Source organism: Crinia signifera, chromosome 6 (assembly GCF_055691185.1).
Source record: "Crinia signifera chromosome 6, ASM5569118v1, whole genome shotgun sequence".
In the NCBI taxonomy this organism is placed as follows: Eukaryota; Metazoa; Chordata; class Amphibia; order Anura; family Myobatrachidae; genus Crinia; species Crinia signifera.
In genome coordinates, this window is record NC_139222.1 from 16,848,540 (window position 1) to 16,873,536 (window position 24,997).

General features: G+C 47.4%; 4 protein-coding genes across 10 annotated transcripts in view; 2 read left to right on the forward strand and 2 right to left on the reverse strand.

The window, feature by feature from the left end:
* The window catches only part of LOC146010017 (uncharacterized), an 83,188-nt gene extending 66,978 nt beyond the window's left edge, over positions 1-16,210 (forward strand). For 3 of the 4 annotated variants that reach the window (XM_083150794.1, XM_083150795.1, XM_083150796.1), the window contains exons 3-5: positions 6,221-6,318; positions 6,412-6,619; positions 10,541-16,210. In XM_083150794.1, coding sequence (XP_083006920.1) covers positions 6,221-6,318; positions 6,412-6,619; positions 10,541-12,888 — 2,654 coding nt within the window. In that variant the 3' untranslated portion in view covers positions 12,889-16,210. The remainder of the gene's footprint in view (positions 1-6,220; positions 6,319-6,411; positions 6,620-10,540) is intronic. The other variant, XM_083150797.1, reaches the window with a different exon arrangement.
* The window catches only part of LOC146010000 (uncharacterized), a 475,993-nt gene that overhangs the window by 209,454 nt on the left and 241,542 nt on the right, over positions 1-24,997 (forward strand). The window lies entirely within an intron of this gene.
* The window catches only part of LOC146010056 (uncharacterized), a 260,220-nt gene that overhangs the window by 80,704 nt on the left and 154,519 nt on the right, over positions 1-24,997 (reverse strand). The gene's annotated exons all lie outside the window — the stretch shown is intronic.
* The window catches only part of LOC146010005 (uncharacterized), a 730,148-nt gene that overhangs the window by 40,207 nt on the left and 664,944 nt on the right, over positions 1-24,997 (reverse strand). The gene's annotated exons all lie outside the window — the stretch shown is intronic.

Here is a 24,997-nt window from a genome sequence, read left to right on the forward strand (position 1 = left end):
TCCTACAGATGGGCCCAGTAACAGAGATACCCCAGAGAGATGTCCCCGTCCTCTGTATTCCCAGGATAATCACATATATACCATGTCCTCAGTCACTGCGTGTCTCCTACAGATAGGCCCAGTAACAGAGATACCCCAGAGAGATGTCCCCGTCCTCTGTATTCCCAGGATAATCACATATATACCATGTCCTCAGTCACTGTGTGTCTCCTACAGATGGGCCCAGTAACAGAGATACCCCAGAGAGATGTCCCCGTCCTCTGTATTCCCAGGATAATCACATATATACAATGTCCTCAGTCACTGTGTGTCTCCTACAGATGGGCCCAATAACCGAGATACCCCAGAGAGATGTCCCCGTCCTCTGTATTCCCAGGATAATCACATATATACCATGTCCTCAGTCACTGTGTGTCTCCTACAGATGGGCCCAGTAACAGAGATACCCCAGAGAGATGTCCCCGTCCTCTGTATTCCCAGGATAATCACATATATACCATGTCCTCAGTCACTGTGTGTCTCCTACAGATGGGCCCAGTAACAGAGATACCCCAGAGAGATGTCCCCGTCCTCTGTATTCCCAGGATAATCACATATATACCATGTCCTCAGTCACTGCGTGTCTCCTACAGATGGGCCCAGTAACAGAGATACCCCAGAGAGATGTCCCCGTCCTCTGTATTCCCAGGATAATCACATATATACCATGTCCTCAGTCACTGCGTGTCTCCTACAGATGGGCCCAGTAACAGAGATACCCCAGAGAGATGTCCCCGTCCTATGTATTCCCAGGATAATCACATATATACCATGTCCTCAGTCACTGTGTGTCTCCTACAGATGGGCCCAGTAACAGAGATACCCCAGAGAGATGTCCCCGTCCTCTGTATTCCCAGGATAATCACATATATACCATGTCCTCAGTCACTGTGTGTCTCCTACAGATGGACCCAGTAACAGAGATACCCCAGAGAGATGTCCCCGTCCTCTGTATTCCCAGGATAATATACCATGTCCTCAGTCACTGTGTGTCTCCTACAGATGGGCCCAGTAACAGAGATACCCCAGAGATATGTCCCTGTCCTCTGTATTCCCAGGATAGTCACATATATACCATGTCCTCAGTCACTGCGTGTCTCCTACAGATGGGCCCAGTAACAGAGATACCCCAGAGAGATGTCCCCGTCCTCTGTATTCCCAGGATAATCACATATATACCATGTCCCCAGTCACTGCGTGTCTCCTACAGATAGGCCCAGTAACAGAGATACCCCAGAGAGATGTCCCCGTCCTCTGTATTCCCAGGATAATCACATATATACCATGTCCTCAGTCACTGTGTGTCTCCTACAGATGGGCCCAGTAACAGAGATACCCCAGAGAGATGTCCCCGCCCTCTGTATTCCCAGGATAATCACATATATACAATGTCCTCAGTCACTGCGTGTTTCCTACAGATGGGCCCAGTAACAGAGATACCCCAGAAAGATGTCCCCATCCTCTGTATTCCCAGGATAATCACATATATACCATGTCCTCAGTCACTGTTTGTCTCCTACAGATGGGCCCAGTAACAGAGATACCCCAGAGAGATGTCCCCGTCCTCTGTATTCTCAGGATAGTCACATATATACCATGTCCTCAGTCACTGTGTGTCTCCTACAGATGGGGCCAGTAACAGAGATACCCCAGAGATATGTCCCTGTCCTCCTTATTCCCAGGATAATCACATATATACCATGTCCTCAGTCACTGCGTGTCTCCTACAGATGGGCCCAGTAACAGAGATACCCCAGAGAGATGTCCCCGTCCTCTGTATTCCCAGGATAATCACATATATACCATGTCCTCAGTCACTGTGTGTCTCCAACAGATGGGCCCAGTAACAGAGATACCCCAGAGAGATGTCCCCGTCCTCTGTATTCCCAGTATAATCACATATATACCATGTCCTCAGTCACTGCGTGTCTCCTACAGATGGGCCAGTAACAGAGATACCCCAGAGAGATGTCCCCGTCCTCTGTATTCCCAGGATAATCACATGTATACCATGTCCTCAGTCACTGCGTGTCTCCTACAGATGGGCCAGTAACAGAGATACCCCAGAGAGATGTCCCCGTCCTCTGTATTCCCAGGATAATCACATGTATACCATGTCCTCAGTCACTGCGTGTCTCCTACAGATATGCCCAGTAACAGAGATACCCCAGAGAGATGTCCCCCGTCCTCTGTATTCCCAGGATAATCACATATATACAGTGTCCTCAGTCACTGTGTGTCTCCTACAGATGGGCCCAGTAACAGAGATACCCCAGAGAGATGTCCCCGTCCTCTGTATTCCCAGGATAATCACATATATACCATGTCCTCAGTCACTGCGTGTCTCCTACAGATGGGCCCAGTAACAGAGATACCCCAGAGAGATGTCCCCGCCCTCTGTATTCCCAGGATAATCACATATATACAATGTCCTCAGTCACTGCGTGTCTCCTACAGATGGGCCCAGTAACAGAGATACCCCAGAGAGATGTCCCCGTCCTCTGTATTCCCAGGATAATCACATATATACCATGTCCTCAGTCACTGCGTGTCTCATACAGATGGGCCCAGTAACAGAGATACCCCAGAGAGATGTCCCCTTCCTCTGTATTCCCAGGATAATCACATATATACCATGTCCTCAGTCAATGTGTGTTTCCTACAGATGGGCCCAGTAACAGAGATACCCCAGAGAGATGTCCCCGTCCTCTGTATTCACAGGATAATCACATATATACAATGTACTCAGTCACTGTGTGTCTCCTACAGATGGGCCCAGTAACAGAGATACCCCAGAGAGACGTCCCCGTCCTCTGTATTCCCAGGATAATCACATATATACCATGTCCTTAGTCACTGCGTGTCTCCTACAGATTGGAACAGTAACAGAGATACCCCAGAGAGATGTCCCCGTCCTCTGTATTCCCAGGATAATCACATATATACCATGTCCTCAGTCACTGTGTGTCTCCTACAGATGGGCCCAGTAACAGAGATACCCCAGAGAGATGTCCCCGTCCTCTGTATTCCCAGGATAATCACATATATACCATGTCCTCAGTCACTGCGTGTCTACTACAGATGGGCCCAGTAACAGAGATACCCCAGAGAGATGTCCCCATCCTCTGTATTCCCAGGATAATCACATATATACCATGTCCTCAGTCAATGTGTGTCTCCTACAGATGGGCCCAGTAACAGAGATACCCCAGAGAGATGTCCCTGTCCTCTGTATTCCCAGGATAATCACATATATACCATGTACTCAGTCACTGCGTGTCTCCTACAGATAGGCCCAGTAACAGAGATACCCCAGAGAGATGTCCCCGTCCTCTGTATTCCCAGGATAATCACATATTAACCATGTCCTCAGTCACTGCGTGTCTCCTACAGATGGGCCCAGTAACAGAGATACCCCAGAGAGATGTCCCCGTCCTCTGTATTCCCAGGATAATCACATATATACCATGTCCTCAGTCACTGTGTGTCTCCTACAGATGGGCCCAGTAACAGGAATACCCCAGAGAGATGTCCCCGTCCTCTGTATTCCCAGGATAATCACATATATACCATGTCCTCAGTCACTGCGTGTCTCCTACAGATGGGCCCAGTAACAGAGATACCCCAGAGAGATGTCCCCGTCCTCTGTATTCCCAGGATAATCACATAAATACAATGTCCTCAGTCACTGCGTGTCTCCTACAGATGGGCCCAGTAACAGAGATACCCCAGAGAGATGTCCCCGTCCTCTGTATTCCCAGGATAATCACATATATACAATGTACTCAGTCACTGTGTGTCTCCTACAGATGGGCCCAGTAACAGAGATACCCCAGAGAGACGTCCCCGTCCTCTGTATTCCCAGGATAATCACATATATACCATGTCCTCAGTCACTGCGTGTCTCCTACAGATTGGAACAGTAACAGAGATACCCCAGAGAGATGTCCCCGTCCTCTGTATTCCCAGGATAATCACATATATACCATGTCCTCAGTCAATGTGTGTCTCCTACAGATGGGCCCAGTAACAGAGATACCCCAGAGAGATGTCCCTGTCCTCTGTATTCCCAGGATAATCACATATATACCATGTACTCAGTCACTGTGTGTCTCCTACAGATTGGAACAGTAACAGAGATACCCCAGAGAGATGTCCCCGTCCTCTGTATTCCCAGGATAATCACATATATACCATGTCCTCAGTCACTGTGTGTCTCCTACAGATGGGCCCAGTAACAGAGATACCCCAGAGAGATGTCCCCGTCCTCTGTATTCCCAGGATAATCACATATATACCATGTCCTCAGTCACTGCGTGTCTACTACAGATGGGCCCAGTAACAGAGATACCCCAGAGAGATGTCCCCATCCTCTGTATTCCCAGGATAATCACATATATACCATGTCCTCAGTCAATGTGTGTCTCCTACAGATGGGCCCAGTAACAGAGATACCCCAGAGAGATGTCCCTGTCCTCTGTATTCCCAGGATAATCACATATATACCATGTACTCAGTCACTGCGTGTCTACTACAGATGGGCCCAGTAACAGAGATACCCCAGAGAGATGTCCCCATCCTCTGTATTCCCAGGATAATCACATATATACCATGTCCTCAGTCAATGTGTGTCTCCTACAGATGGGCCCAGTAACAGAGATACCCCAGAGAGATGTCCCCGTCCTCTGTATTCCCAGGATAATCACATATATACCATGTCCTCAGTCACTGCGTGTCTACTACAGATGGGCCCAGTAACAGAGATACCCCAGAGAGATGTCCCCATCCTCTGTATTCCCAGGATAATCACATATATACCATGTCCTCAGTCAATGTGTGTCTCCTACAGATGGGCCCAGTAACAGAGATACCCCAGAGAGATGTCCCTGTCCTCTGTATTCCCAGGATAATCACATATATACCATGTACTCAGTCACTGCGTGTCTCCTACAGATAGGCCCAGTAACAGAGCTACCCCAGAGAGATGTCCCCGTCCTCTGTATTCCCAGGATAATCACATATTAACCATGTCCTCAGTCACTGCGTGTCTCCTACAGATGGGCCCAGTAACAGAGATACCCCAGAGAGATGTCCCCGTCATCTGTATTCCCAGGATAATCACATATATACCATGTCCTCAGTCACTGTGTGTCTCCTACAGATGGGCCCAGTAACAGGAATACCCCAGAGAGATGTCCCCGTCCTCTGTATTCCCAGGATAATCACATATATACCATGTCCTCAGTCACTGCGTGTCTCCTACAGATGGGCCCAGTAACAGAGATACCCCAGAGAGATGTCCCCGTCCTCTGTATTCCCAGGATAATCACATAAATACAATGTCCTCAGTCACTGCGTGTCTCCTACAGATGGGCCCAGTAACAGAGATACCCCAGAGAGATGTCCCCGTCCTCTGTATTCCCAGGATAATCACATATATACCATGTCCTCAGTCACTGCGTGTCTCCTACAGATGGGCCCAGTAACAGGAATACCCCAGAGAGATGTCCCCGTCCTCTGTATTCCCAGGATAATCACATATATACCATGTCCTCAGTCACTGTGTGTCTCCTACAGATGGGCCCAGTAACAGAGATACCCCAGAAAGATGTCCCCGTCCTCTGTATTCCCAGGATAATCACATATATACAATGTCCTCAGTCACTGCGTGTCTCCTACAGATGGGCCCAGTAACAGAGATACCCCAGAGAGATGTCCCCGTCCTCTGTATTCCCAGGATAATCACATATATACCATGTCCTCAGTCACTGTGTGTCTCCTACAGATGGGCCCAGTAACAGAGATCCGCCAGAGAGATGTCCTCGTCCTCTGTATTCCCAGGATAATCACATATATACCATGTCCTCAGTCACTGTGTGTCTCCTACAGATGGGCCCAGTAACAGAGATACCCCAGAGAGATGTCCTCGTCCTCTGTATTCCCAGGATAATCACATATATACAATGTCCTCAGTCACTGCGTGTCTCCTACAGATTGGAACAGTAACAGAGATACCCCAGAGAGATGTCCCCGTCCTCTGTATTCCCAGGATAATCACATATATACCATGTCCTCAGTCACTGTGTGTCTCCTACAGACCCCAGAGAGATGTCCTCGTCCTCTGTATTCCCAGGATAATCACATATATACCATGTCATCAGTCACTGTGTGTCTCCTACAGATGGGCCCAGTAACAGAGATACCCCAGAGAGATGTCCCCGTCCTCTGTATTCCCAGCACTGTGCAGAGGAGACTCACAGGACCCCACAGGAGGATCAGGTAGGTGGGATTTACCATAGTGAGTTCTCACTACATGATCTGTAGAGAAGCTGTGTGTGTCTCATACACATATATATTACTGTTGTTATTTAGGATGGAGGCCTGACTGATATTAAGGTAGAAGATACAGAAAGAGAAGAAGAGACGGATGTGACTGATATTAAGGTAGAAGATACAGAAGGAGAAGAAGAGACGGATGTGACTGATATTAAGGTAGAAGATACAGAAGGAGAAGAAGAGACGGAAGTAATGGGTGACCATCAGTGTAAGGAGGAGGAAATCCCTAAAGATGCCAGCACAGGTGAGTAATAATCACCTATTACAGAGAGTCACATGTTCTCCTTGTTCTGTCACTACAGCAGCCTCTTATCCCGCACCCTCATCTGTCACTACAGCAGCCTCTTATCCCGCACCCTCCTCTGTCACTACAGCGGCCTCTTATCCCGCACCCTCCTCTGTCACTACCGCGGCCTCTTATCCCGCATCGTCCTCTGTCACTACAGCTGCCTCTTATCCCGCACCCTCCTCTGTCACTACAGCGGCCTCTTATCCTGCACCCTCCTGTCACTACAGCGGCCTCTTATCCCGCACCCTCCTCTGTCACTACAGCGGCCTCTTATCCCGCACCCTCCTCTGTCACTACAGCAGCCTCTTATCCTGCACCCTCCTCTGTCACTACAGCGGCCGCTTATCCTGCACCCTCCTCTGTCACTACAGCGGCCTCTTATCCTGCACCCTCCTCTGTCACTACAGCGGCCTCTTATCCTGCACCCTCCTCTGTCACTACAGCGGCCTCTTATCCCGCACCCTCCTCTGTCACTACAGCGGCCTCTTATCCCGCACCCTCCTCTGTCACTACAGCGGCCTCTTATCCCGCACCCTCCTCTGTCACTACAGCGGCCTCTTATCCCGCACCCTCCTCTGTCACTACAGCGGCCTCTTATCCCGCACCCTCCTCTGTCACTACAGCGGCCTCTTATCCCGCACCCTCCTCTGTCACTACAGCGGCCTCTTATCCCGCACCCTCCTCTGTCACTACAGCGGCCTCTTATCCCGCACCCTCCTCTGTCACTACAGCGGCCTCTTATCCCGCACCCTCCTCTGTCACTACAGCGGCCTCTTATCCCGCACCCTCCTCTGTCACTACAGCGGCCTCTTATCCCGCACCCTCCTCTGTCACTACAGCGGCCTCTTATCCTGCACCCACCTCTGTCACTACAGCGGCCTCTTATCTGTACAGACTAATGAGGGGAATGTATTTGCCCAGTGGGGGAGTCAGGAGCCATCAGCCCCTATTATTGTCTTCTTCTCCTCCACACATTAGCTCATTGTCTGCTACCAGCCCAGAGATCTGACCCCATATTCCCCAGTGACTCATCTACATCATCAGTAGAAGGGACAGGAATAATAGCAGTGTACAGGGTACAATGGTATGGAAGGTCATGTGACATAACCCATGGTTCTCCCTTTACCCTACCACCAGTTGTATTACCCATGATCCTCTCTGTGCACCACTACATGGGGTATTACACACTATCTTGCTTGGGAACAGCCAGTATCGGGTCAGAGAAGAGCAGCCGCCTATACTGGCACCAGGAAGGGGAAGCACTGGTCATCACCATGGGCACTGGGCAGATGGGAGGCAGAAGGAGGAGATGGTTGCCATGCTCAGACTGGCACCTGTCATCCACAGTAGCGCAGGCGCCCAGGGAGAACCAGCACCACCAGACCCAGTAACAAGGAGTTGGGTCTCAGCTTGCTGACTTAGTAACCAGCCAGTGGTCAGGGCTTTGTGGCTCTATGTACGTAAGACCCAGGATTTGCACTGGATGGATGACCTGCTGGGTCTGCATGATAACAGCAGGAGAGGCTGGTTAGCCTGTGATCAGCATTATCAGGTGGATCACTGTTACCAGGATTACCTTGTAGCAAGTCTGCCTGTTCCTGATCCTGTTGGGGCAGCAAGAGACTGGTGTGTGCAGCTAGGATGGTGTGGCACGGAGCCTCTGCTAAGCTGGGGTGCTGGGCTGTCACCTGATCCTCAGTGCAGCTCTTACCCAATGTTACCAGTCTGGGTACCCCAGAGATGCCAGCTTGCCCTTAGGACCAGCTTTGGGGCATCCCTTATGCCTTCCCTTTATGCTCTTTTGTAACACTCTGTGGGAAGTGTCATGAAAGGTATTAATTTACAGGTAAGTATTAGGAAGGGTGATACTCTGGTTGACGGTGTTACTTTATTTCTTCTGGTATTTCTCACCTAAACCTGGTGTTTGTGGTGTCTAATGGGAAGCAAGTTTTACTAGTAATGCACAATACAATACAGTTCAAAATACATTACTCACAGCCACTAATTACACAATTGGCTTTCTGTATTTTTCTTACAATACAATGAATCTGTGAAGCCTTTCCTTCACTAAAAGAACTTAAAAATGTTTTTTTTTTTACCAATAAAGTATACACAATGCATATTACAATGTAGCTACCTATATACACAAAGCAAAAATCTCTCTCTAAAATGACTCTATAGTCGGGGCCCCGTTTACCTCTATAGCCAGCTGGATTAATTTTATAGTGCACTTTTTAGTGACAATATCTAATCTTGTTGAAACAAATGTTAAAAGCCTGAAGTAGATGCTACAAATGGGCGATGAGATGATAAAAACGTAGCACTCTCTAGTTAGTGCTGTAACTCCTTTCTTTCTGAAGATAGTTAATGTTCCATGCAACAGTGTCCTTTTATGCTGAGCTGCAATAATAATCTTGGTAGAACAGTGGTTCTTGCTTAGTGGTTGGTGAATAAAGTCAAAGCTCATACCCCTTTCAGACAGAAAAGTCTGAAAATCCCGGCAAATACACGGCATTTCAAATGCCGTGTCAATTTGCCGAGAGCAGCCTGACCCCCCTTCACACAGAAGAACAAAATTACCGGGTTGAAAATTTCTACCTGGTAATTTGCTGAATAACACGGGTATTTCTTCTGTGTGAAAGGGTCAACACGGGTCATAAATCCCGTGTCCTCGACCCTGGTCATTTCCCGGGTCGGAGACACGGGATTTATGACACGGGTGTGCCCTTTCACACAGAAAAAGGACCCGTGTATTTAATGAAATTCCCGGGTGGAACTGCTTCACCCGGGTATTTCATTTTCTGTGTGAAAGGGGTATTAGTATTGTCTATGGCTGAATTGCAAGGTGTTACTTGCTCTAGCTGGTGTAAGGCCCTGCTCGCTAGTAAAAGCTGTCAGTCCTAGCCACACTGCTTCCACGTAGTCCTGCCACCTCCTGTATCAGTAGTCTATAGATGGTGGCTGCTTGTTAATGGTGAGGGTGCTGCATGCATCTAGATGAACTGCCCACATATACTTTGTGGGGAAATAATGTCTCTGTCCCTGGTATAATCACCATCCACCTGCTCCTCTGCCTGTGGTATGAGCGATGCAGTGTAATTGTAAAGGTCAGACCTTGTCTGTATCACAGTGGCTGGGCTGTCTATACCTCTGTAGTAATTGTTGTCACTGGCCTGCTTCCCTGCACCTCCAGGCCCTTCCTCCAATCTGCCGTTGTCAATTAGAAGCACCTCAGTGCCACTTCTCCCAGCTGCCAGTCACCAAATTCACCACCCTCTCACAGATAAAAGCCGCAGTGTTACTTGAGGCGGCATCTTCCTTGCGCATCTCCCTTTTTTCCAGCTGCTACCTCTGGGGACTCTGGGTAACTGCCCTAACAGTCTGCCTCAGCCAGCTGTAACTTGTTCTAGCAGCTTCTAAGTCATGTGACCTGAGGCTGGCTCACAGCAGTCCATAACAGATAAATACATTAAGTGTAATAAATGTCTTTACAAGCTCTGATGGGGTGCCACACTTTGTTTCTGTTCTGTTATATTACTGTTCTCCTTGTTATGATTGTTGTTCTCATTCCTGAATAGTGTTTATCCCCTCTCCCCTGTTCTTTACTCCTAATCTGTCTTTAGGGGCTTTGTTAGGCAGAATAGTGACACCCAGTCTTACAGTTCTCTTACACTGCCGGCTCCCAATACCTCAGTGTCTCCCAATGCACTAATATAATAAGGGTTACCTCGTCTACATAAATCCCATTATTTGCTGCATGATATTTAGTACTGTAGGAAAGTATTTATAACGGAATAACTTGTACTCAGTAATAGTATGAAATGGGTGAGGGGAAAGGGGAAGAGCGATATCTCTATATCTGTATGTTATTTCCAGCAGATGGACACAGAAGCAGGAATACCTCGGAGGGACGTCTTATTCTGTCTCCAGGTTATAAAACAGAAGATAACATCACACAGGATTCTCCAGAAGACACCTCCATTACCCTAAATATACAGCCAGTGCCTCACAGTGCAGATACATCACCTGATACCTCTAATCCTGAGGACTGTTCTCCTGGTAACTCAGATACTGCTACACATAGAGCAGCTCATACAGGTGCTGACATATTTACCTGTTCTGAATGTGGTACATGTTTTATAAATCAGTTAGTGTTTATTAGACACCAGAGAACTCACTCAATTAAGAACCCATTTTCATGTTCTGAGTGTGGGAAATGTTTTACCTATAATTCAACTCTTATTGCACATCAGCGAGCTCACACAGGTGAGAAGCCGTTTCCATGTTCTAAGTGTGGGAAATGTTTTACCTATAAATCATCTCGTGTCCTACATGAGAGAACTCACACAGGTGAGAAACCATTTCCATGTTCTGAGTGTGAGAAATGTTTTGCCCGGAAATCAGATCACGTTAAACATGTAAGAACCCACACAGGTGAGAAGCCATTTCCATGTACAGAATGTGGGAAATATTTTAATCATAAATGCGAGATTCTCATTCATCAGAGAACTCACACGGGTGAGAAGCCATTTCCATGTTCTGAGTGTGGGAAATGTTTTACCTATAAATCACAGCTTGTCCCACATGCGAGAACTCACACAGGTGAGAAGCCATTTCCATGTTCTGAGTGTGGGAAATGTTTTTCCCACAAATCAGTTCTTGTGAAACATGTGGGAACCCACACAGGTGAGAAGCCATTTCCATGTTCTGAGTGTGGGAAGTCTTTTTCCCAGAAATCAGATCTCGTTAAACATGTGAGAACCCACACAGGTGAGAATGTATTTTCATGTTCTGAGTGTGGGAAATCTTTTTCCCAGAAATCAGATCTCGTTAAACATGTGAGAACCCACACAGGTGAGAAGCCATTTCCATGTTCTGAGTGTGGGAAATGTTTTTCTCATAAATCACATCTTGTAAATCATGTGAGAACCCACACAGGTGAGAAGCCATTTCCATGTTCTGAGTGTGGGAAATGTTTTTCTCATAAATCACATCTTGTAAATCATGTGAGAACCCACACAGGTGAGAATGTATTTTCATGTTCTGAGTGTGGGAAATCTTTTTCCCAGAAATCAGATCTCGTTAAACATGTGAGAACCCACACAGGTGAGAAGCCATTTCCATGTTCTGAGTGTGGGAAATCTTTTTCCCAGAAATCCACTCTTATTGCACATCAGAGAACTCACAAAAGTGAAAAGTCCTTTCCATGTACAGAATGTGGGAAATATTTTAATCGTAAATGTGAGATTGTCATTCATCAGAGAAATCACACATGTGAGAAGCCATTTCGATGTACGGAATGTGGGAAATGTTTTACCACAAACTCAAATCTTGTTAAACATGTGAGAACCCACAAAGGTGAGAAGCCATTTCCATGTTCTGAGTGTGGGAAATTTTTTTCTCAGAAATCAAATCTCGTTCAACATGTGAGAACTCACACAGGTGAGAAGCCATTTCCATGTTCTGAGTGTGGGAAATCTTTTACCATGAAATCAGATCTTGTAAGACATGTGAGAACCCACACAGGTGAGAATGTATTTCCATGTTCTGAGTGTGGGAAATCTTTTACCATGAAATCCACTCTTATTGCACATCAGAGAACTCACAAAAGCGAGAAGCCATTTCCATGTACAGAATGTGGGAAATATTTTAATCGTAAATGCGAGATTGTCATTCATCAGAGAACTCACACAGGTGTGAAGCCATTTCCATGTACAGAATGTGGGAAATGTTTTACCACAAAATCAAATCTTGTTAAACATGTGAGAACCCACACAGGTAAGAAGCCATTTCCATGTTCTGAGTGTGGGAAATCTTTTTCCCGCAAATCAGTTCTTGTGAAACATGTGGGAACCCACACAGGTGAGAAGCCATTTCCATGTTCTGAGTGTGGGAAATGTTTTTCCCAGATATCAGATCTTGTAATCCATGTGAGAACCCACACAGGTGAGAAGCCATTTCCATGTTCTGAGTGTGGGAAATGTTTTACCACAAAATCAAATCTTGTTAGACATGTGATAACTCACACAGGTGAGAAGCCATTTCCATGTTCTGAGTGTGGGAAATCTTTTCCCCAGAAATCAGATCTCGTTATACATGTGATAACTCACACAGGTGAGAAGCTATTTAAATGTTCTGAGTGTGGGAAATCTTTCATCCGGAAAGCACAGCTTGTCCGACATGTGAGAACTCACACAGGTGAGAAGCCATTTCCATGTTCTTAGACCTGTAATTCAGACCTGATCACTGGGCCGTGAGTTTTCAGAGCTCAGCGACCAGGTACACAACCCGCCATACAAGTACATTCCCGCCCATATGCATGTCTGCAAATGCTATTACAGCTGTGCAAAGGTAGAAATGAATTCAAGGAAATGTGGTGATTACCTGCGCACCGAGTGTGTGATTATGTTTCTATATATGCTCCGGGTAGTGCTGCTGGGGCTCAGGCTGTTCTCCCTGATTTGTTATGTAGAAATGGTTTGTTGTGGGAAACAGTGCTCAGTACCCTATCTCTAACATGCTGTAGTGGGGCGGAGTGATGGTAATCAGGCAGTGTGCTGTTGTTACAGTATAAATACAATCTGTCACTTGTTTCTATAACTTCCAGAATGAATCAGTGGGTACTTGTTTCCTAGCAGGGCGCCCAATTTCCTTACGTACACGAACGTAGTGAAATCGCATTACGTTACAGCAGCATGCGATGTGATGCGATGTTCCCGCTCCCTGTCATTCCCGCCCCCTGTCAGATCCTCTCAGAAATCACTCTGAGGTGATATTGTGACAGGAGTAGAAGTATCCCTCAGAGCTGGGGGTGATTTATCAAATGTCTATGAGATGGCTGCATCTATGACCATGTTTACGTTGCCTCAGACGGAAGAGGAGGTTGTCGCCTTTTTTCAAGGACACGATCTCCTTCCGGTGGCGCAGAATTGCGCGAATGGCCACGTAATGGGCCTTTCTGTGAAGGAATGTATGTGGCCCTGCCGGCTGAAGGTGAGCCTCAGAGCGGCCCACTGGTTTCCAGGGTGCCACTTATCGTTTGTCACCTTGGTGCGCTTTATATACTCATGAGCCCAGGAGCTGACATCCATTGAGTACTGTCAGCCACAGCTGGACATATCCAAAAAGGCAGCTGTTTTGTACAACAGATGGATGCGGGAGGCGTGTAGGATGGACCTCATGGCGCAGCCGCAGCGCTGTATCGGCGGTCCAGGCCACATCGTGGAGATTGATGAGAGCATGTTTGTAAGAAGGAAGAGTAATGTCGGGCGGCTGTTACCACAGCAGTGGGTTTGGGGGGGAATTTGTAGGGAAACGGGACAGTGTTTCCTCACCATGGTGCCCAGACGCGATGCCAGCACTTTGATGGAGGCTATTACTGAGAATGTAGAGCCAGGCACCATGATTTACAGTGACTGCTGGAGGGCGTACAGCACTGAACCGCTGGAACTTGCAGGGTATCAGCACGCCCCAAGTAACTCACAGGTTCAATTTTATAGACCCGTCCACAGGGGTGCATACCCAGAATGTGGGGCGCATGTAAATGGCGCAATAAGCGGCACAGAGGCAAATCATTTAAAATAATTTTAATTGATTTACGTAAATGACAGTTCTTAGTCAACACGTCGTCATTACTGTGTCAGCTGTATGATTTTACAGGTGTGTTCATAAAACACCACCACTATCCATGCCACCCCAAAGCGTGGCGAGCGGTTGCGGAATGCGCCCTCCGACCTTTTCATACCCCCACTATCCACGTTGGCGTGGAGTTGATGTTATAAAGTGTGGCGAGCCCGAAGCATTGCTGAGGGGACGCGGAATACATGTAAAGTAATCCGCGTCCCCTCGCTGCGCTCGCCACGCTTCGGGCTCAATGGCTCCCTACGCTTGCCACACTAAGCAAATAGCTTAGTGGGCGCCCGGCTAGGAAACAAGTACCAAACAGTGTATTGCTATATTCCGTGACTATTGCCCGCATGTGGATGGTCCTGATTGCTGTGAGTAGGAGGGATGGGAAATGTTTAGCACTACAGATGGATTGCTGGTTAAAAGAATATTTACTTGTATAAAACACGGTCTGTATCTGTACACCGGACACACATACACATATAGAATGCAATGCAATGAAACATATAATAAAAACAGTATGGAGGCAAGATTAGAGCTCAATTATAAAACTAAAACAATAAAAATATATAAAAATGGAGTTGAGGATTTGTGGAAAAGGCGAATGTTCAAACCTGCAGCTAGTGGCTCGTTAGTATTCATAACGAGCAGCGATCTGTCTTACTCTTTGAAAAAGTTTGTGTCCATCAAAGTATGTAAATGAGTAATTGGCTGGTGTTGGTTTCTGGTGCGGACTGCGGTGTCCCGTCAGCTGCATCCAGATATTAGTCATTATTTGATTGCATCCAGATGATGGTGATTGGTCAGTCAGATATGACCTGGGATATTGTATCCTAGTTGCCCGGGTAGGACTGCGGAGGGAGGGGAAGGTAATGTGATGCTGTGTCGGTCCAGACCTAGCAGTCATCCGGTCAGCGCTGCCGCTGCTCTACCCAGGTGTGATGTGTGCGTTCTGCTGTCGCTGCACCACAGGCGCTGCTTACATTCTTAGTGTTTGATGAGAGCAGGACCGCTGACAGACCTCTCCCACAGACAGACCTTGCTTTACTTACCAGCCTCGACCCGTCTGTCCTCTGTTCGTACATTGGGTGCTGCTGCTTCGTGCGCTTCTTTACTCTTCTTGGTCAGGTGACCCGGCTTTCTTTGTTTAATGCACTGCATCTCCCAGATAAAGGGCCCAAGGCGGGCAGATACGTGGTTGGAGCTGACATAAAAGATCAGAAACCCGCATCACACACTGGACCCAGCTAGTAATGTGATTAAAACCACCCAGGACATTTAACAAAGAAATGGAAATTGTATGGAAGCACTGCGCTAATTTTATGTAATTTTAATCAATTATAATATAAGAATGTATTTATTAAAAAATAAACAATATAAAATATATGAACACTGGTATATACTTTGCTACTGTGTCCACTGAATAGTATTTATATGAAATCCATTATATACATGGACTGCTGGGTACTTGTTTCCTAGCACGGCCACAATCTTAAGTAATCGTGTCCCTTAATTAAGGGACACGATTACCCCCGATGGACCCGATTTCTTTTGAAATCAGGTCCATTTTGCCGGCTAGGAGACAATATCGGGGGCATCGCGTCGGTCGGGACCATTAACATTGGTCCCGACGCGACCGACGCGATGCCCCCGATATTTCCATAGGCTTCAATGTTAAAAAATATTTTAACATTGAAATCTTGTCGGGAAAGGTAAAATATCGGGGGCATCGCGTCGGTCGGGACCATTAACATTGGTCCCGACGCGATGCGACGCGATGCACCCGATTTTTGCATAGGCTTCAATGTTAAAAAAAATTTTAACATTGAAATGCTGTAAAAATGTGAAAAAATGTGAAATGGGCCAATATGACCCATTTCACATTATAAATGTCCCCGTCGTCACCCCACGATAGACGCCAACCCGAAGCGTGGCGAGCGCAGCGAGCCCGCGAGGGGCGGCGGTACGCGTCCTCCGACCTTTTCATGCCCTACTATCCACGTCGGCGTGGAGTGAGAATAGAATAGTGTGGCGAGCGCAGCGAGCCACCGAGCCCGAAGCGTGGCGAGCGGACGCGGATACCTTCACAGTTATACGCGTCCCCTTGCGGGCTTCACAGGTGTCCGTGGCGACGCGGACACCTGTGAAGCCCGCGAAGGGACGCGTTTACCTGTGAAGGTATCCGCGTCCGCTCGCCACGCTTCGGGCTCGGTGGCTCGCTGCGCTCGCCACACTATTCTATTCTCACTCCACGCCGACGTGGATAGTAGGGCATGAAAAGGTCGGAGGACGCGTACCGCCGCCCCTCGCGGGCTCGCTGCGCTCGCCACGCTTCGGGTTGGCATCTATCGTGGCCTGGGGTTAACGCGCTTTAATTTGGGGGGGTTGGGAATTTTTTTCATTGAATCCAATGTCAAATTGGGTCCCAGGGACCCAATTTACATTGGATTCAATGAAAAAAATCGGGTCAAAAATCGGTCGGTCGCGTCGATCGCATCGCATGCGACCAAATCGCATGCGATGCGATCGACCCGATTTTTCCGACACGACCACCCCGATCTGAATCGGTGTGGCCGTGCTAGGAAACAAGTACCGACTGCTGTGATGCACCGCAGGGCAAGCTTCTCTCACCGGCCGCACCTGCGTCGACAGAAAGCTGGTGTTTGTGGCTTCCAAGGGAGATGATCTGTTGGTAAGGTGGTGCTGCACTGCGTCTCACCCACAGTGACTGATCTCCTATACCTGGTGAAGGGACAGCGGCAACAAGGATTGCCTATTCCTTATTATTACTGTCAGAGAAATATGGATCCCACAATATGGAGCTGAATGTATCAAGGGTTCCCTAGTATTATCTGTAGAATAGAATATATGCTGTCCTTTTAGTTAATGGTATAATCTTACTTAGAACTGCGTGTGTTAGAACAAATGTGCCTTTGAATAGAGCTTACATAGCGGTTACATAGGGGTCAGGAACATGTAGAATGATGGATGGAGTATCATCTTTGACATGTGGCCCTTACATGACCACTAGGAAGTTCTTCATGGTTATAATTATGTATATTACTGTCTGTAGTGTTTAGTAATAAGACTTTATATGGTGTCATTTGTGATTAGTCCGGGTCACAGCTGAGCCTCTTGTAGGTTGGACCAGTTCTATTTAAACCTTGTCTGGCCTTAATGAAATCGTCTATTGGTCTTTGCGTCTGAGACACCCATGTTTGCGCATGTCAATAAACATCTACTATGCTTTTTCAACTGATCCTGGTCTGTCCCCTCGTTTATTGCACTCACAAACAGTAATAGAAGGTATAGAAAAACAAAAAGGGTTACTCATTGGGGTCGACCAACCTGGCCTGTCTTGCCGGCCCGTGAGTATCCAGGCATGCGGCCACCGCCCTGGGAGTACAAAAATATTGGTTTCACTATCATTGATCACACGCAGCCTAGATGGGAACAGCGTGGCATACGGAATGTTCCATTCTCTCAGGCGACTGATCGGATGAAATTGTGTACGGGTCTTTTGTATCTCCAAGGCAAAGTTGGGAAACAGAAACTTTAGAGCCATTAATCAGAAGTGGGCCCCATCATGATAATTTAGAATCTTGGCGATGAATGTCCAAGGAGGTACACCAGGGGGCAGCGGTCGGAAGGGAACATGATGTACTCTTTCTACTACAAATAGCAGGGTAAAGGAATCCACGCCAAACGTGTCCACCAGCCATTTTTTGAATAACGGGCAGGTCATATTGCACTTTTCCAAATTGGTCCATGAGTCTAGCCTCGCTCGCCGTCACCACTTCCAGCACCCTCTGCAGCATGGCATCAGGAGAATATCCAGAGAACATTCTGAAGAAGAGGGAGGCTGGGAAGTGGGATCGTGTTCCGCCGGGGTCGGCTTAGGATTGGCTGTCCGAGAAAATTTCTTCAAGCGGGCCGCCGCCGAGACTTGATGTGACTTCCCCATCACAACTCTGAAGGATATTATAGAATATAAAACCAGGCGAGGTGAGAAGGGCAGTTCAGAAATAAGTGATATAGAAAGAGCAGTTTTTGAAGTGTTGATAGGCAAAGCGGTGTGTAGCAAACAACAGAAGTAGCAGGAGCTGGTCAAAGTCCCTGAGGGAAAGAGGTGGATGCAATAAGGCAGTGTATTGCCCACAGGGAACAGCAAAAGAGCAGTAAATCCACCACCCACACAGGCACAGCTCACCGCCAGCAGCAACACTCACACCCACCAGTGGAATAGGATAATTATGGAAGCACCAATCAGCAGTGCAGGCAGCAGAGAAACAACAGTGTTCACTGAATGGGGGCATCTCACAAGGCCTCACAGTACCTGATCAAAAGTTGAAGATTGGTCCCAGGCACCCTGCTCAAAGCTGCAGGTTACAGGATCCCTCCAGTAGCAGACACATCAAGAGATTCACTAGTACTGTAGCAGCGACTGCAGAGTCCAGTGTGCTGGCAGCCAGCTATGTAATGGCGGTGGTAGATGAGGCATCATGCAAGCTCCGGAAAGCCCCAGGAAGGAGCAGCAGCACGTCTCTGATCGTGGCCATGCAGGAGAGTAGCCAGGACCAAGATTGCAGCGGCCAGTGGCGTAAACAATAGCACCGCAGACCCTGCGACGGCGGGGAGGTGCTGGCTAGGTGTGGGTGCCGGGGATCTGCGGGAGGTATTGCTACGCTGCCGCATCTGCTGTGCCGGGAGCGGACACCCTGGTCCGGCGCTCCTCCCAGCTGGCACCTTATGAAAAATATCCTTTGCAACATGGCCGCCCCCTCAAAGCAGAGTTTTTGAGCATGCTAGAGAAGGCTGGGGCCTCCCTCTAGCATCCTTAAAAATGGTTCTGCTGTTAGGGGGCGGCCATTTTGTGAGGGACATTTTCACCGGGATCAGGCTAGAAATCTGCAGATACCGGGTCCAGACTCGGCGGATAGGTATGGCGGGGGTGGTTTTGGGGGGGTCTTTACTGGGAGGTGTGGGCGCCAAAGTGATCACGGTGGGGGGGGGGGGGGGGGGTGCATGATTTATTGTTACACCACTGGCGGTGGCTCATGCATCCCCATGCTCCCACAGGAATATCTGGCCGGGTAAGTGAGGCAGAGTGTGCAGCACACAGCAGCGGGTCCAGGGGTGTTGAGCTGCATGGGAGTCCAGGATGGTGAGACAGGACGGAAAGCTCAACTGAAGAGCAGCTACTCCATACCCTCAGTGGCCACGCCCCCAGTTACTTACTTTTTAATTCACAAAACTGTTACAATGCTTCTGTGCCTAAATACATTCTTAGTTGTTTGTGTCACATCTAGGTAAGATACATTGTATCTATATTAGTATGCCATTTTTCATCTGGAATTACAGTATAGAACACATGGATATAATACAAATAACACTAAAATCTGTATTTACCAACAACATTGACTGCTGTAGGACAGAGGAAGCTTCGTAGTAGCAGTCAGGAAGGGAGTATCCTAGTGACCATCATAGGATAGAGGGAGCTTCCTAGTAGCAGTCAGGAAAGGAGAATCCTAGTGACCTCATAGGATGGAGAGAGCTTCCTAGTAGCAGTCAGGGAGGGAGAATCCTAGTGACCATTATAGGATAAGATGGAGCTTCCTAGTAGCAGTCAGGGAGAGAGAATCCTAGTGACCATTATAGGATAAGATGGAGCTTCTTAGTATCAGTCAGGGAGTATCCTAAATCACATCTCATTTTCCTCATTTTTATGTGTCACTTGGTAATAGCCGTGCTGGCAGGGCAGCTGAGTGAGCCACGCGCCCTGTGAATAAGGTTTGCTCCCCTGTAAATGTTTGTGTGTTCCAACCCATGTCCATTCATATGTTCAATAGGAATGCAAGATTTGTGTTCCCTGTAGGAAAAAGCAGTCTGGAAGTCGAAGGGATGTGGACAAGAACCAACAGGGTGATGGAAAGATGGACAAGGAAACTGGTGGCTCCCAGGGCATTCTTCCCTGGCCTGGCTGAGGCAGCCCATGGCCTGACTAACCTTGGCAGGGAAGGTATGTGTAAACTGGTCAAAACTTACTGGTGTGCCCCAGAGTTTGCTTCACAGGCAGGTAAGACGGCAATGTCATGCCTTACTTGTCTGAGGAAAAACACTGGAAAGGCTGTTCCCACAGAGCCATTCCACATCTCTCCTCTAGAGGATTCTTTGCAGGTAATACAAATTGACTTCATACAGTTACCTCCTTGTAGAAATGTATTTGCTATTATTGGTATGTGTTGATATATTTATGTATAGATATGGTATCTCAAAAAGTCTAGGTTATGTGTAAACTCCTAGGTATTGATAGTAAACTCCATACTCCCTACTGATCCCAGGCAATCGCTGAGGTGGAGAGCGTGAAGGGTACTATCAAGAACAAACTGGGTAAAGTTATAGCTGAAATAGAGTTGCTATGGCCAGGGGCACTGCCCATTGTGCTGTATAGTAGTACAATCACTCTCAAAGTTCCATTTCATTTGTCCCCAATGAAACATTGCTTGGCCGGCAACCACCCATTATGATAGATCCACAGGATGATCTTAGATGTAACCATGAACTTTTTTTGCAACACATATTAAAGATGAACCAACAACTGAAAATGCAGCAAAGAAGAACTTGTTGGCACCTGACATGCCTGTTGAGAATTGTCATAACCGTGAACCAAGAGCTTTTGTTGTTTCCCACGATTTGCGGCACCCACACCCCCCCTCCCGCAATTCACGGCATCCACCCACGACCCCTCCTCCCGTGATTCTCGGACACCCCTCACCTCCTCCCTCCCCCCCGCACTCCCGCACGTGATTCACGGGAACCCCGGGATTAAATGGCACATGCAAAACACTGGCACGGCTATGGTCGACAATGAAAAAGGTTGAAGATTTATTTTTCTTTTTTTTTTAATGTTTTCATATTCATTCTCATGTGTCGACATGGACACCGATGAAGTGCCACACTTATGTCAACATTTACATGTGTTGAACTTTCTGTGTTGATTTTTTCTTGTAGCAATTTTTTTCCAGTGACAACTATGAACTATGTGCACGTCAACCTACACATCATCAACCAATTCTTTGTATAATATATAACACCTGTTCTGTTTTACTGTAGGTGTTTTAAGTCAGATCTTTTACTGCTACTATTACTGTTTATGTAAATGCATTCTGAATGACAGCAACATCCTACCATCCTTCTACAAGAATATATAACCAACTAGGTGATTCATCGTGCCCCGTGCCCCCCCTCCCGCAATTCACACCCCCTCCCATGCTTTGCGGACCCCCGCCCTCTCCCGCGATTCACCGACACCTGCGCCCCCTCCCTCCCTTGATTCACGGCACCCCCCGCTCCCCTCCCGCAATTCACGGCACCCCTAAGCCCCTCTTTAATCCCCTGTATACTCACACACCCCTATCACTACCCAGCTTCCTGCTCTCCTGAACCGTAACTTCCACCACTGGGGAGTCGCTGACGCTGTTTTGCCCACATGCCCCTATCATGCTTCATAGCCCAGCCTCCTGCTCTCATGCACCCGAACTCCCACCCAGTAGGAGGAGACACTGACTAAGGGCCACCATCCTGTACTCCTGTACTGCCACGCTGGACCCTCACCCACTGGCAGAAGCTGCACAGTATCTCCCACCCTCCTCTTAAGTCCCCCTTATGCCCACACACCCCTATCACTACCCAGCCTCCTGTTTTCCTGTGTCGTGACCTCCGCCAGTGGGGAGCCGCTGACTCAGAAACACCCTACTATACTATTGCACACACACACCTAAACAACATGCACCTACAGCCCCCCCCCCCCACACCCACAAATGTCACTGTACCATCCACACTATCAATGTACATCTTACTCTGTAACCGCTTTTTAATTAAACAAAACAATACACACCCCCTTCCAAATCATATGCTCTCTATTTAACACATTTCACCTATAACTCAAGTTGCAATACAGGCATCTTTCATACAATTCTAACCATCTTTCTCATATACAAATGTTCACAAATTAAGCGGGCGCAGCCCCTTACGACGGTGTGAAGAGCGCCCGTAGGGCACGATGAATCACCTAGTTTCAAAATATCTGTAAACACAAAAATTCATAACAATAATAAAATATTAAAGGCACATGATTTTACATAAAAGGGGAATGAATCATTATGTGCTATGGCTAATTCTAGATTATGGATAAATGGGGAAGACATTTACCTAACTATTTATTGGGGACATGAGTGGGAATGGGGAACAACCTTTCTATGCATGGAGCGATACCTAGTACCATTGGTAGGATGTGGGGAATTCACGTAACCTAGAAGAGATGTGGGGACATTGGATAAAAATAAACAGATTTTTGTAAACGAGAAAAAACAGGGGTGTTACATATACCAAACCCTCATCTTCCTTAGTGGGTCTCGTCCTTACATGATTTATGTACGTTTTATCACCACTATAACACCTTCTTACCAACTCCCGTTCAACTCCGTATCAGGCTTACTTAGAGATTCTCTCTCAACCTGATCTGGGTTGGTTAATACACTCTCATAACCCTGTTCCATTCCTCCTATAACTTGGCAGCAATTTGATTTTGGGAAAAAGAACGGGAATCAAAAATAGAACCAAAAGAGGGGAAAAAAACAAAACTGTTGATAGTGGTCCCTCCAAACTTTTACCAGTGGGGCTTTGTCACAGTCCTTTCTGTAGCTTGTACAGGTTGCTTGACCATGGCTGCTTTTCAGTCCTCCCGGAACAATGCCTCTCGTGATATTTTCTCTTCTTCGCTTCAGTATAAGGAACTTCCGGATTTCTGGCCTGCTTGCAGTTGGAGGAATGTACCCAAGTCTCTCTCTCTGCGACTGTTATTGAGGTAGTGCTGGTCAACAAGACTTGGTATGGTCCTTCTCAATGGTCTATCAAACAACCTGTGTGTGGCAAATTATGGGAAACAACAAAATCTTTTGGTTCACGGTTATGAGAGTTCTCAACAGGCATGCCAGGTGTCAACAAGTTCTTTGCTGCATTTTCAGTTGTTGGTTCATCTTTAATATGTGATGCAAAATCAGTTCATGGTTACATCTAAGATCCTCCTGTGGATCTATCATAATGGGTGGCTGCCGGCCAAGCAATGTTTCAATGGGGACAAATGAAATGGAACTTTGAGAGTGATTCTACTACTATACAGCACAATGGGCAGTGCCTCTGGCCATAGCAACTCTATTACAGCTATAACTTTATCCAGTTTGTTCTTGATAGTACCCTTCACTCTCTCCACATTAACGCTTGCCTGGGATCAGTAGGGAATATGGAGTTTACGATCAATCCCTAGGAGTTTACACATAACATGGACTTTTTGGGATACCATATCTATACATAAATATATCAACACATACCAATAATAGCAAATACATTTCTAAGCATTTCTACAGGGTGGTAACTGTACGAAGTCAATTTGTATTACCTGTAAAGAATCCTCTAGAGGAGAGATGTGGAACGGCTCTGTGGGAACGGCCTTTCCAGGGTTTTTCCTCAGGCATGACATTGCTGTATCACCTGCCTGTGAGGCAAACTCTGGGGCACACCAGTAAGTTTTCCCCAGTTTACACATACCTTTCCTGCCAAGGTGAGTCAGGCCATAGGCTGCCTCAGCCAGGCCAGGGAAGAATGCCCTGGGAGCCACTGGTTTCCTTGTCCATCTTTCCATCACCCTGTTGGTTCTTGTCCACATCCCTACGACTTCCAGACGGCTTTCTCCTACAGGGAACACAAATCTTGCATTCCTATTGAACGTTTAAATGGACATAGGTTGGAACACACAAACATTTACAGGGGAGCAAACCTTATTCGCAGGGCGCGTGGCCCACTCAGCTGCCCTGCCAGCACGGCTATTACCAAGTGACACTTAATAGGAGAATGAGATGTGATTTAGGATACTCCCTGACTGCTACTAGGAAGCTCCCTCTATCCTATGATGGTCACTAGGATACTCCCTTCCTGATTGCTACTAGGAGGCTCCCTCTGTCCTTCAGTGGTTACTAGGATTCTCCCTTCCTGACTGCTACAAGGAAGCTCCCTCTATCCTATGATGGTCACTAGGTTACTCCCTTCCTGACTGCTACTAGGAAGCTCCCGCTATCCCATGATGGTCACTAGGATACTCCCTCCCTGACTGCTACTAGGAAGCTCCCTCTATCCTATGATGGTCACTAGGTTACTCCCTCCCTGACTGCTACTAGGAAGCTCCCTCTATCCTATGATGGTCACTAGGTTACTCCCTTCCTGACTGCTACTAGGAAGCTCCCTCTATCCTATGATGGTCACTAGGTTACTCCCTTACTGACTGCTACTAGGAAGCTCCCGCTATCCTATGATGGTCACTAGAATACTCCCAGTGGTGCAAGTAGAAAAATGACTTTGTGGTACTGTGCCACACACCAAAGGTGCGCAATGAAAAAATGGGTGTGGTCAGGGGCATGGTCATATGACACTAGGGGGAGTGGCTGGAATATTGCACGCTGCATGCGCACGGTCAAAATTTACACAGTAATGTTACGCATCACACACCCAATACATATGACCCATGCCATAATGCCCAATACACATTATGCCCCACACTATAAAGCTCATTGAACCACTGCCGCACAACTGATGCCCATTACTAGTATGCCCCCGCAGTGCCATACTTATGCCCCCACAGTTCTAGATATGCCC